At 42.0% G+C, this 14,122-nt stretch overlaps 1 protein-coding gene across 3 annotated transcripts in view; it reads right to left on the reverse strand.

Moving 5' to 3' along the window:
- Positions 1 to 14,122, reverse strand: part of TET1 (tet methylcytosine dioxygenase 1) — a 75,500-nt gene that overhangs the window by 46,239 nt on the left and 15,139 nt on the right. For 2 of the 3 annotated variants that reach the window (XM_033065572.2, XM_033065571.2), the window contains exon 3: positions 11,002 to 11,052. The exons of the other annotated variant lie outside the window; for it this stretch is intronic. In XM_033065572.2, the coding sequence (XP_032921463.1) occupies positions 11,002 to 11,052 (51 nt within the window). The remainder of the gene's footprint in view (positions 1 to 11,001; positions 11,053 to 14,122) is intronic. 3 annotated transcript variants of the gene reach the window in all.

A 14,122-nucleotide genomic window follows, 5' to 3' on the forward strand; every position in this document is an offset into this window, starting at 1 on the left:
AAAAAAAACCCAGATGAATCATATCACTGGCATGAGTTAGTTCATATTCTGTTTTTCCACATGAAGAAAAAATATTGTCATAGAATCAGATGTTATTGTTTTAATAAAACTCTGTCTTTTGAGCACTGTGTTGCTTTATCTCCTATTACTGAACTGCAGTGGATCCTAAGAGACACCTTTTATTTTCCCTCACAAACAGAAAAGGCCACTGCATCATCTGTTTAGCAAGTGAAGTTAATATTTCCCACTACAAAGAGAAATACAGACATACTACCAGGGACAGAGCTCATTTGATTCTTCCCATGAATCTAGGAGCAATCTATCTCCAAGTCCTGAATCTGCATGTAAAAATCCCAGAGAAAACCACAGACAAGAATCTCACAACCCTGTTAACACTGACTGGAGTCAAGCACATAAGTCTGCTCTGATCCGTACCCAAGGCTTTTACACAAATGCAATGAAAAGCTGAAGAATAAAGCAGATCAATAGCAGTAATTTCCTCTGTCTCTCATTAAAGAGAGCTCTACTCTGCCAGGAGACACGAGCCACTAACAAACCATGCTCAAGCTTCGGCTCTGTAGCAGTTTGTGCTATTAGGACAGGAACCACAAAGCCTGCTGTGGCCATTGCTGTACTACTTAAACTTCAACCAAATGCTATCTCATACATACACACACAAGAATTCGCTCTGTGAGTTAATGCTTCCAGTGCATACAAACAGTCAGTTACAGAAAATCAATCATTTGACATTCTGAAGAGTCTGACTTACTATTAACCTCCTTTAACACATGAGGTAACACAGAATTCACCAACTCCCAATCACAATGCAATGCTTAAGCTACCCCAAGGATACTTCTACATCCACATGAGCAGTGAGTAGGCCATCAATTTGTGTCCCTCATTTCAAACCTTTACAGGTAGCAACAACACACCTTGTACTAAAGGACACCTCCAGGATCAATTACTCTAATAAACAAGAAATAACAGATGATGCCCTGTCTAACTGCTGATAAAAAGGCTCTACAAGTAAGTCTTGATGAGTAACACAACAACTAATGCCAAATCCCCTAAGCAGCCCTCCCTGTAAGGGTCTGCCCAGGTCCCATATGAATACAGTGCCCAACAGATCAAGCAATACTTGTACCCCCTGCTTGTGCCAAAACCGGGATGACCCAAAACACAGCTCTTCCAGGGTCACAACATTCATCAGCACTAAAGGATGAGTGGGTGAGAAGCACCTGCAAGCTGCAGTGCCATGGGTAAGCCTGGTCCTGCTGCAGTGTCTGCAGCCACACAGCCAGCCTCACATGTCCCTCCAAGCTGAGACACAGCTGGCAGCTCCTCAGAGATCCAAAACCATGATGTAGGTGTTGTTTCAGAAAAACTGTTTGGGAAAGACCCCAAATGTTCTTCGTCAAACAGTGTTTGGTCCATGGTCTGTCAGGTATCATTGCCTCACCAAGAGGCAAGAAAGCACCAACCAGCTGACCAGCAGCAATTTACTCTTCTGTCATTTATTCCTGCTCTTTACTGTCTGTTCCCCAGGACATGCAGAAATTCAGTAGAATCAAGGCTTTGCACAGGACAGGACCAACACAGAGGGATAAGGAGATAAGACATGGATAGGATGGGGATCAGGGAGACAGAGCACAGGGGTAGAGAAACAGCTGCTTATGGTGAGTGCTATGTAGGAAACCATGCTACATGTTAGAAGAGAGAGACACATAAAAGGTGGGATGCTATAGGTCACCTCCTGAACACAGCTAAATTTTCTCCTTGGATTTTTTTTTTCATTAAAGATAGATACAGTAATACAACTAAGAACAAACTTCTATTTCAGACCACATAATATGTCTGACTACTGCAATAATGCATACATGCTATAGGTTGCTGCACAAGGCTGCAGCCTGAGCAGGGTGTGCAAGCAGGCTCCCAAAAGAGAACAGCAGTAGGAGCCAAGCTGCAAGCTAAGGCATATTGCCCATCAACCTCACCACGGGCAGAAAGCAGGTACCAGCACAGTGCATAATTGTGGACATGGAGTTTCTCAGGATACACTCCCACAGCTGCTCGGCTAAGGCACATTTTCTGTAGGTTTTAATGCACAGAAAGAGATTGGGGACCTTTGTTAACACAGTCTGAGTGTACAAGGTGTTTTGTTCCTCAAGAGAGCAGCATTCACAGATGGCATTGAGGAACAGGACAGGACTTGGCAAAATGATGTTGACAAGTTTTACAACAGAAGCTGGTTTATACAGAAACTCAGAGGAACAAGAGGTTCTGCAAATCTGGAGAAAGGAACCTGACCTGGAGCATGACATTTAGGTTTTCCTGGAGGCATCCTCCTCACTTCCAACTTCCCTGGGTATCAAACCACTCAGTCACCTAGGTGAGCGTCACAGCAGGTAGCATTTCACACTACAGCTGAAAAGTCTGCTCTAGCTGCTGGTTGCAATTTTTTTCCATATTTGTAGCCACAACAGCAAAAAACATTCTCCAAGTTACAGCTTAGCTCTCAGTTTCCTCTCCATATCCTCTTTGCCATGTGCTTCAAACATCAGTCAACCTTCCCACCAGAAAAGCTCTCTATAGCCTCTTTCCAGGAAGAATTAGTACATTATAGACTCAAAGTCTTTACACCCTTGCTCTCTTCCTTTTCTCTGCTACACCACTACCAGAGCAGAGCCCTCCTACCCACTTTGTGCAACAGCTTCAGTGAGACCACTTATAAAGAATATCTACAGTATCAGACCCTCAAGGATAGTCTTACTAAGAAAATAAATTCTGACTGTAAAGGTTTCAAATGGTGGCTCCCATAGAAATGCATTTATTGGATTACTACTTGGAAATAGGCTCTCAGTCACAAACTCAAATTATTGTTTCCATCAACTCCTATCTCTATTTTGTAAAAGCCATAAACAGGAGCAAGAAAAAACAGAGGGGGAAGGACACCTCATTCTCATACACAGGCATCCAAGAAGTGGATTTGTCAAGAAAGAAAAAAACCCCTAATATTTTAGTACTTTTTCTGCCACAGAAGCAAATACCAACAAGCATCCTGCCTGGTTATTTTTATTTTCCTCAGGCTTTGGGTTTAGTTTGGTTTATTTTTTATTGGTGTTTTGAATCACTCAATCATTTGTCTCCAACACTGAAACCAAGTACTCAAACAGACCCTGGCAGCTCTGGAAAATATAGCACTCAATTAAGCCAGAAAAGAAAAATGATACAATCAGCAGCAATATGTATTCCCTAAGAACCTTCCCCTAATGTGCTTTAGCTCAAAAGCAGAGATGAAAGAAATTCAGTCTCTGAATTTCCCCACCCTAGCAAACGTCTCTTGTGGTCTGTTCATTTATGAAATCATCTTCACAGTGTTAAGGAAGTGCTGCCTGGCCCTTTCCTGCAAATGCAGAATCATCAGTGTTCATAACAGGGGCTTCAGGGAGCAAATCACAGCCATGTGCAACCTTCTTAGCAACAACCTGAAGAGTAGTAAATTAATATTTATAAAAACAGCAAATAATTCAAAGAGCAGGCAGGATGCTTTGCAAATTAAGTTGGCAAGCCAGCCACTTCATTCCAGCCAAAGAGAGATTCTGCATTTAGCAAGAGGCATGGGACTGCATTCCCAAAAGGCAGGTTTCTACCTTGGAAAGCAGAGCCTTCCAGGAGGACATTAACATGGTCAATTATCAGCTGCACAGTAACTATAGAAACCCCTGGTACAACTTCATGGCTGAAAGGGTTAGTTAGATTCCTGGGTGCATAAATAACAATATAATTAGGAAAAGACTGGTTACTTTCAATCCTGCACTTGGCACTTTTGCACCTGCTAGCAGAATAAAGCATCCTGTTCTGGCATCTCCAATTCAAGTCAGACATTGATATGCTGGAGAGGGCTCCGAGGACCACAACAATGACAAAGGACTGAAACATCTTGAAGTGAAAGCCTCAAGTTCACTCTCTACTCACTCTCTCCAATTTACCAAAGAGAAAGAAAATTGAAAAGCCACAAACTCCTGCTCAGTCTATGTGGAGAAGAATGCTGATAACAGAGGGCTCCTTGTTCTAGTAGACAAAAGTATAACAAGACTCAATGACTTTAAGGCTGGAGAAGTCTGGCCTTGAGCTATGGTACACATTTTTGCAACGAGACAGAGAACAAAGAATTTTTTAAAAGCATCTTGTTAGGTGTTTGGATGCACTTTTCATCCATGGGAATGCTCAAATTCAAGTTCTTTCCACTATTCAAAAAAAATATATGTTTAAGCAAAATAAAAGGATACAGTCTCACAAGCTCCCAGAACAAGAGCAAGTGCTCATAATGATCTTTGTTGTGTTTACCACATGTGAACCAAACTGAGACAAGTTAACTTCTCTTCAGGCCCAGTGCAGTAAAGATCCAAACTGTTAAGCTAACAACATAACTTTCCACAGTTCCTGTAATCTAACCAAGAAGATATTCAGCTCCTTAATGTAGGAGCATAGTTCTGTGTCCCACCACCTGTTGTATAACCAATCATGTTATTCACAAAATTTACTACATGTTGGTAGCAGCTCTCAGACCTGACCTGCTAAGAACACACAACACCAGTCTAGCCAGCTTCTAAAGTTGATGAGGGGCCACAAGATAGAAGGGAGTAATTAATACTCTTTAGAAATAGAAAGCTTAGTGACAGGTGTGTCAGAGGAACACATAATTCAGACTAAAGAAAAAAAAGAAAAAAAAAAAAAGAAAAAAGAATAGTCATGCTGATCTCTTAAGGCACCAGGCTACAAGGTAGCGTTATTCAGGATTTTTCATCTATGATTTGCTTACTCTCATGAGGAAAAAAAAAAAAAATCCTAAAAAAATTGCAAATTATGTTCCTTTTTCTGGCTGAGAGCTTGCACACCTATGGTTTAAGGAAAGCTCAAGGCAGAATTTGCACTGTAACTCCCACCTGCTCTCTACAGGGGCAGTAGCTTTCACTCCCATCCTGGAATAACAGCAATGCTGTTATGGAGCAGCACCGCAACAGTGGTGTTTGCACTGCACAGTTCAGACAGCGATCATCTGTCACAAAAATGAATGCTTTGCATTTATAAACACAGAGCAGTTTTTCCTCTTAGTCAGGCAAACCCCTTATTTTAGGAAAATTAAATGTAGAGCCCCATTTTACTATAGGGCACTGATTAAATTATAATGCAATACAGAAAGCAGCAACAAAACACTGAGAAAGGAATTCAGCCAAGACAAACCACTCAATTGTAAGTCAGCTTCAAAAAATCCTAATATTCTAGAAAGCTTAATATTAAAGTTGTCAGGACAACAAGGACAGCCTTGTTGTATATAGTCTATACAGTAATTTTACATAAATAGATAAAAAGGCATTATTGTTGATTGCTTATATGTAAACGCTGTTTTCCTTTTTCTTTACATTGTTTAAGTTTCAGGTACTCAACATTTAAAAAGAAAGCATGAATTCTTCTTACCTCCCCAATGAAATCCTATAATTAGGAATTTATTTTAGTATTAATCAGATCTCTTGATCTCTACAAAAGTAAAGCTCCTACTAATGTCAGTGGGAAAGTTTGCTGTCGTAGCATAGGCTAAATTAATTTCCCATAATCAGTAACACTAAATAAAAATCTTTGTATAACATGGCAAAAAAAAAAAATCACAAATGTGAAAAATCTGATGCCACTCAGGTAAGTTTACGGTTTCTCAATGGTTTTCTCCCACATCAATTGCTAAAAGCAATAAATGAACTTGCTTAGCAATATGATATCAGATTATACACAGGTAGCACCCATTTCCAGATCAATTTTTAGATATTACTGCAAATAAATGTATGGCCAGCAGCACAGTGAGAGAAGATTACTGGGGTTGGCAGAGCCATCTCAGTTATTTCAATTCCTGCATTACATACAGCAAGTACAAGTATTGAATAAAGCTCATAATGCAGTAGTGAATGCAAACAATATCAACAAAGCAACACACCTGCAAGAAAAACCCAGTGTTTATTTTGTAATACTTGATAAAGAACATCTAAACAACACATCAATCAATATACCTACACAACTGACCATCTCCACATTACGTTTTCCTCCCTTTCCACAAGCTATGCTGCATTTCATGGATATTTTATGACATTTTTGATCAAAACCACATTTTCCAGCTCTTTCAAAGCTCCACGTGAAGGGTCTACACTAAAACATGAGAGCCAGGATCTACAAATAAACAGTGATTCAAAACATGCAAACCCCTTAAAATCACTGTGATCCTGAGGTTCAGCCTGGCCTTACCCAACACTTCCCAGCCTCCGTGTGCCTCTGTCCCCACCAATCCCTTAGAATCCCTCTCAACTGCTCTGCTACAGCAACAAAGGAGTTAAAACATCAGCAGAAAACCCTGCTGCACCCTGTCTCCGCTCAGGACAGTGTGCCTTTCTTCCCTCAACGTTTTGGGGAGTTGTGGGGCAAAGTGCAGCACAGGGACACGAGAGGGAGCAGCACAGAATAAAGGAGCCCTAACAGAACAGGGGGCAAGGGCAGCACAGCATCTCTGCACATCCCATGAAAGAATCCACAAGGGACAGGCTTCAACTCCACCAGAAACTGGAAAAATTGAGGATTAGAAAGTAACTGGTGCAAGATTAATAATTTACAGATCACTTACATAGGTTTTCTTTATTAGAGCCCTATTCAAAAACATCTACATACATGAGCAGTCCTGGCAGAACTGTACAAACAACATGCAAGTGCTTCACATGTTCATGAGCACATTCATGTGGAAGTGCTGGGAAAGCCGCAGGGCCAAACGCCCTGTGCTAAATCACAACCATAATCATGTCTGCTCACAACAACCAATAGCAAAAAAATTTAAAGATTTAATCCCATTTAGATGCACATTCAGCTTGGAAAAGGTGGAAATGAGAACATTACTTTCAAAAAATGTTGGAAAAAAACCCAGGTAACCGCTAAGTTAATTACCTTACTTTTAAAAACACAAGTTCACTGGTTTGTGTAGGACACACTGATACCAAAAGTAGGGTCTACCTATCAAATAAAGGGAGCAAAAAACAGGCAGAAACTTTCAACCAGTACTCAGAGTAATTTTAATTAGTATTTAGTGAAGGAATATGCTCCAAGGTGATGATACCTATTTTAAAAAAACCACAACAAACATGCAAGTCCTTTCTGAACAACATCCTTTCCAACTTGTATTGTACTATTCTTCCTTCTTTCCCTGTAAAATTCCACAGCAGTGCAATTCCATCCATTGACTTGCTCATATATCAGTTTAAAGGGGAAAAAACTAATAAAACTTAATTTCATCCAGCTAAATATTTTGGCAGATATTCTGCACTAAAAATATACATCATAATTTAGAATAAATGTTCCAAATCAGTTCAATCCTTGCTCACTCTAAGCATTATCATGAACATTAGCACTTGCTTTCCTAAACCTTGTTAACACGTGTTGATCAAAAAAATGTATTTTTAGTTTCTTTGAGCTGCAAAACTAAAACTAAACATAAAAAGGGCAACAGCAGGTCTGCCAAGCCAACTTGATGTTTTAAAGATGGTTTTCTTACAAGACTATGCTTTGTATACACAGAGAAGAAAAGTTAAGAGGGTGCTCAATCAGCTATTTGCAGCCTTGATGGAAATGAAACTCTCATGTTCCTAATATGATGTTTATAAACAATCCCAAAGTCCCAGATACTGAGTCATCTCTGGCTCTTGGCTTGCCTTCAGCTGAGGGAATTTCAGTGTGAGCAGGCACCGTCACCGTTGCAGTGTTTATGCAGAAACACGCAAACACAACAGAGAACACAGGCTGTGCAGGCAGCCACAAAACTCACTCAGCACTGCCTGTGTCATCCTGGATTCCTCCCACAGCCCCTTGCCTAGTTTTCCCCTCCCTTTTTTTCTTCTTTTGTTTCGTTGTTGTTTTGGGTTTCTTTGATCTCCATCAGGGCAACAAACACCCACAGCCATCCAAAAGGCAGCCCTGGCTCCCCAGAACCCCAGGAAAGCAGGGACTGGGCTTCAGCAGCTGGATCCTGACCTGTGGGGAGGGCTCCTCCCTGGGGCCACTGCTGCCTACACCTGCTAAGGGTAGACTTCCCTGACAACAGCTTTCTTCTAATCTCTGTGGTAATGAACTTGGAAGTGACTCCAAGCATTTCCCTGTCCTTAGGAAGAGGTGCACTGCCCAAGCTGAGGCAGAACACCAGTAAGTGGCTAAAAAGGATGATGTTCAGTGAAGCAGGGTGTATAATGTGACTTTTGAAATGCAGGCAAATGAATTTTTAAGTATGAATCCCTTCTATATAGATTATTCCATTACCAGGAATAAAATTAAAGAAGTGTCTGCTTAACTGGGAAAATAACATAACACAAACTCTAAGAAAAGCTAAGTATATTCCTTCCCTTGTACCCATTACTGTGAGCTTACAAAGACTCTTTCTTTAATGACCACTTGCTTGCTAGAAGTGATGAATATTTCAGATGTTCTTTCAAAATAAACATGGAGAAACTAATACAGTATTTATAGCACAGATGAATTTCCTAAATGAGTCGCCCAATAACCAGTAAGGAGCATTAAGACATGAGTATAGAAAACTATAAATAGTACACAAAAGGTACAGTAAAATAACCTGCATCACTTTTAGTCTTGTTTGTATCTGTCCAAACCATTTGCAACTGGAAAGCACAGCTTATTTTCCCCTGTGAATGGCTTGGTCTTCAGCAGCACAGTTAGAATACAAGTCCTCTAAGTAAATAAATGTGCATCTATCAAAACTTAGAATTAGGAAAAAACCCAAAACTCTATGGATTATTACAAATCCTCCTTTAAGAAACTTAAGGCTACTACTTGAAGAAAATAAAATAAAAAAGGACATCCTGTTGACATTTTGAAAATGTCACTGGTCAGATGCCCTCAGCCACTATGAATCATAAAATCCAACACTGAAGTAATAATTCAACAGATAAGACAACGCCACTTTACACAGCTATCCCGCCAACAGCAGAAACCAGGTTAGAGTCATATAACAATGCCACATTTCTAAAAAAATGCTCTAGTAAAGTCTGCAAATTATGCAGCTTTTTTACAGTTTCCTGCAGCTGACAGAGCTGCAGTGTAACTTAAGATGCCCAGCCTCCCTGCTCCCATCCAAAACCAAAGGCCAACCCCAACCCAGCATTCCATGAGACGTCCACAGAGGTACTGCACCTTCTTTGGTGGATGTAATTGGACAAACTCTTAGGAAATACACTTCAGCACCACAAAACAATTGCAAATACTAGAAAACACAAAGAACAGTGCTTAAAACCAAAGAGGAAACACCACAGAACCAGTTCAACAAAGGAAAAGTCATATTAGAGATCAACCCAGGTCCAGTGATTGACATGGATACACACACACAGAACCAGACAAGCCTTTCCATTCAAGAGCCAAGGGTGGAAAAAAAAACTCTTAGGAAGGCTTTTTGGAAAGGAGAGGAATGACAGACTCATATTACATAGCAACCTGCTGGGCCATCAAATCACAAACAGTGGCAAAATGAACACAAGAGGAAAATCTCAAGACCAACCATGAGCCACAGCTGCAGACAGACACCAAACACAAGGTATCTGTGGCCAAAAAAACACATTTTCCACACCACCAATTATACATTATAAACTGACTCCTTCACAAACACTCCTTATTTTGCATGCTACTGTCAACAGCAAAAAAGACAGAATGAGCAAATACTTCAAGTTTTAGCTACAGCCATGTAGTATATTACAAAGAGCAGCAGTACTAAAATGAGTAATTACAATCATACCCAGAACAACAGACCTAGGAATATTTTAATGGCTTATTTTAATGCAAAAAGGCACACAGGTAGATGCTTTGCACAACTACTCCACGTGAAAAGACAGACACTCCTGAGGTTATTTGTTCCTTACTTTATCTTAACTTTACTTTATCCTATCAAGTTTCTGTAATGTGTAACAGTGATGACACAAACGCTAAGAAATTGCGAAGTTTTCAAGTAAAATGATATTACAGACCAGTCAACATTTATCAAATCCATATGCCAACTTCTGAAATTTTAGTGTACTGAAACAATACTAAACTATCTTATTACATTAAGCTGGTCTAAGAACAGTTCTGCAAAGTTAGTTTAACAACATACTTTTTGTTTGCATTTTCACCAGCTTCATCTTACCCATACCACGCATTTCACTTGCCCCATCCATCCTCCAACATGATAGTTTGCAACAACAGAATTATTGATTTATTTCTATTCACAACATTCTAAAGATTAACTGAGACAAGCAATAAAGCAATATCAATATATTACCTGTTACTTAAAAAACTAAACAAAACCCCCAAAATATTAGCCATAAGCGTAGCAAGTATGAATTTCGGTATAAAAACTAAGACATTTGCATTTAAAAGATCAATCTTTTGTTACCGTGAAAGATAGCCATCTTAAAAGTGTGGGAGGAACATGTTACCACTGAAACTGAAGGTTGTTGAAAGTTTACAGGATTTTCAGTTTCAGCTGAGGTATTCTAAAGGTTAAAAAAAGAGAGGAAATCAAAACTTCAGTAAAGTAAGTATAAAAATTCCACTTTTGTTAACTTGGCTTGCAGTTTATCGTTGACTCCTCTCTCACATGAGATTTCAGATGCCATAAAACCTGTGCGCTAAAAACATTTAACTGTTACCTTTGGAAGTACAAAACTAGGAACAGAAGAAATTAAAGGGAACGTTCAGTGCAGGGGAAAGCAAACTTTTGGTCTGCAGACTTGTGCAGGGAGGTTCAAATATGCCTACAACATGCTGGAGAGAAAGAGGAAAGAAAGGACATGTTCTGTGCTTTTAAAATTAGCTAATCTGCTTAATAGCTGGAAAGCGCCGCTACCCAGCGTTTAACCCTTTGCCTTCCTGGGCTGTATAAGAAAATGCTGCTCAAAACGGGAGGGGATAAATATCAAAGCAATCATCGGTTACCTTTAAAACTCTTTGCTTCCTCCTCTGAGGCCTTTTGTTTTCTGTTAGAACCTAAAAAAACATCAAATTGCAGAATATAAGTTGTGGTCACAAAGGCAGGCGGACACCTCCGATTTTTATTATGGAACAGCGCTATATCTGCAGTACCCCGAGTGCTTTACACGCGGCCCCCGCTCGGGCCGGCGGCGGCTCCCGGCGGCCCGTCCGCCGCCCCCGCGGCGCCCCTCACATCGCGGGAGCCCCGCGTTGCCCCTCACGGCGGCGGCGCCCCTGCCCCGCCATCTTTGCTTCCTGCCGCAGCGGCGGCCGCGCGGCCGCGCGCGCCGCGTGCGGCCCCGCGGGAGCGCGCAGAGCGCCCCGCAGCGCCACCCCGCGGCCTCCCGCCCGAACAAAGGCGCTCCCGCGCGGCCGCCCGCAAGAGCCAGCACGGACCCTCCGCGCCCGCGGAGCCGGGCACGGCCCGGGCGCTGCGGGACACCCGCTCCGGGCACCGGCGCCGGGGTCGCCGGGCTCGGCTCGGGCCGCGATGAGAGCGGGGTCAGGCGAGGACACAGCCCCGTGCACCCGCACGCGTGCGCACAGCGCCCTACACCGGGCGGCACAGCCCTGAGCCTCTCCGTGAGCAGCGCTGGGGATGCAGCACCGGGCAGCGGCGGCCGCATCATCCTAGAAAGAGTGGGAATCGCCGCAGCTACAGGGCCTGCCTGCCTTCACTTGCTCTCCCGAGCCGAGGGGACGCGACGCTGGACCAGGCCCCTCCAAAATGTCAGCCTGGGGCCTGGAGCCCAGCGGCCACCGGACCCAAGAGCCGGTGGCCCCTGCTCTCCCACCGCAGCCCCGGCCAAAGATTCCCCTGCCTTCATCGACTCCTACAGCACCCAACAAACAAATGCACTGCCGACGGGCTGCGATGGCAATGGCCACCACATCAACATCAAGGGCAATCCTTTTTCCGTAACTCCACCGCTCAAAGCGTCCATCCGGCTGGGAGGAGGACGGAGGGGCCGCAGCTCTAGCAGGGGTCCCAGCGAGTCCTCCTGGATCACACAGACATTGGCTAAGGAGGGACAACAAACAAACAAACAAACCACGGCGTCTCTAACATTGCGGTCACCAGAGCTTCCACTGAAACAACTCGCAGCTGACATCTAAACCAGAATGCTGGCCGTGGATTTATGCACTAAAGATAAAAACCAGTAAGAACAGCTTTTCATCAGCTACAAACTGCAATCTGTTTTCTTATCTAGTGCTACGCTGTAATGTCATTAACTGTCCAAATCAGTGAAATAGCAGAACTGCTCAGACCTGGACACAACAACTCATTCGCCAGTGTAGCAATTAAATCCAAGAGAGCTGTTCCCCATTTTTTGTTGTCTGATGCTATCTTGTATCTAAGCTCTTCATTTGTTGCACCAGAATGATGTATTAAATAGGATTTAGCATAAGGTAAAATTAAAATACTGATTTATGTTTTTCCCCCAAATACCCAAGTCTGCAAGGGTCTTTTTGCAGAATAAAAATGAGAGAGTGGAAATCACCTACATTCAGTGACCTGATTCTTCTTCATAGTTTTGGCTATTTAAGATGCTTTACAATACAAGGGGAAAAAAAACAGGAACAGTATTTTGCTTGCTTAGAAACCTAAGACCCCATATTCTGATTTAGTCCCCAGATTGGTGCATGCACTGGGCAGTATTTTCAGGTTTCCCTGTAACCTCATGTTAGGGGTCCTCAGACTCAAAAGATGAAAGAAACCCCTTCAAATAATTTCCCCAAAAAAAGCTTTAAAAACCCAACACAGAAAATAAGGAGCAGTGAAGAGGCAGCTTGTTAAATACAGCCTCTGAAAATCTGAAAATAACCACAGCACAAACTAATCAGTCTCACTGTAATTTAGGCTGCATTATAGTCCACGCCCAGGAACACAGAGAAATGGCAAAATACTGAGAGTTGTAATTATTTTACACTCCCACGGAGTATGAGTGTCTGTGTAAAGTAAGAGTAAAATGCACAACTGCAGCTCCTGCGCTGCATCTGTGGGATAGAGAAGGTTGTATGCAGCTCTGCTCATCACACACATTACCAAACTCCTCTAGCTGTGTGCTGTCCCCTTACAAAACTCTCAAGTATCATGCTCAGGAGTGTTTTTATGTGCACTCCTTTTAAAATTCAACTGGCTGAAATATTTCTGGAGTCCATTGTAAAATAAATACCACAAAGTCTAAATTTCTTGATTATAGCTGGACCTGGCTGGAAAACAAGAATTCCCTTTTTTTTAAATTTCAACACTTGGTTTTGTTCCAAAGCAGAGCAAAACTTTCAAAAATTCAAGAGGAGACAGATGGGATGAATGTGGGAGACCAAAGTTCAAGCCCCCGGCCTGCATCAGGCAAAAAGCCTTTACCACCAACACATTCTAGTGATTCTCATCCCCTTTTTAAGTTTTAAACAGAAATTTCATTTCTCAAGCATCAGGAAACTTCCCCCCCAAAATAGCTGCATTAAGACAGACAGTAGCTGTGCAAGGGTCCTGTTCATTCAGCATTTTCCATTCAAGGAATGGCTTACTGGAAAGTTCTCAACGAACTTGAATTACAGCATCCTTTTTCAGTATGTCCAGGTTTTCCAGCAGTGTGTTAAAGACCACAAACAAGCAGGCCCTTATTGTTATTTAGTATTTCATGTTACTGAGATTACAGCTATTAAATAAAATGTCTTGAGACACCTTGGGCAACCCAAGTGAACTATGACTCAGTGACCTCATTTTTGGGTCAGTTTGTTGACTACAGCTCTTTAAAGACAAGACAAAAATGTGGCAGCCTTAATCCTGTGTGGGTAAGCTTCTCCAACCCTTCACTGTGAAGTATTCCTGCATTATTCATTCTGAGAGGGACAGCAACCCAAGATAAAGCCTTTTTCCTCTTCTTATGAAAGTTTCCTCACATTTTATTTATTGGACTGCTCCTTCAAAAAATTCAATAAGCAAAAAAAATGTTTTCCCTTATAGGGAAAAATCCCTTAGGATTCTTCTTTACCAGCTCCAAACCAAACAGGCACAGTGTGAATTTCTCAGGAAGAGGGGCATTATATGCAACAATATTGCTTCACACAGGGGCTGGGA

The sequence above is a fragment of the Catharus ustulatus genome, chromosome 8, assembly GCF_009819885.2.
Source record: "Catharus ustulatus isolate bCatUst1 chromosome 8, bCatUst1.pri.v2, whole genome shotgun sequence".
Classification (NCBI taxonomy): Eukaryota; Metazoa; Chordata; class Aves; order Passeriformes; family Turdidae; genus Catharus; species Catharus ustulatus.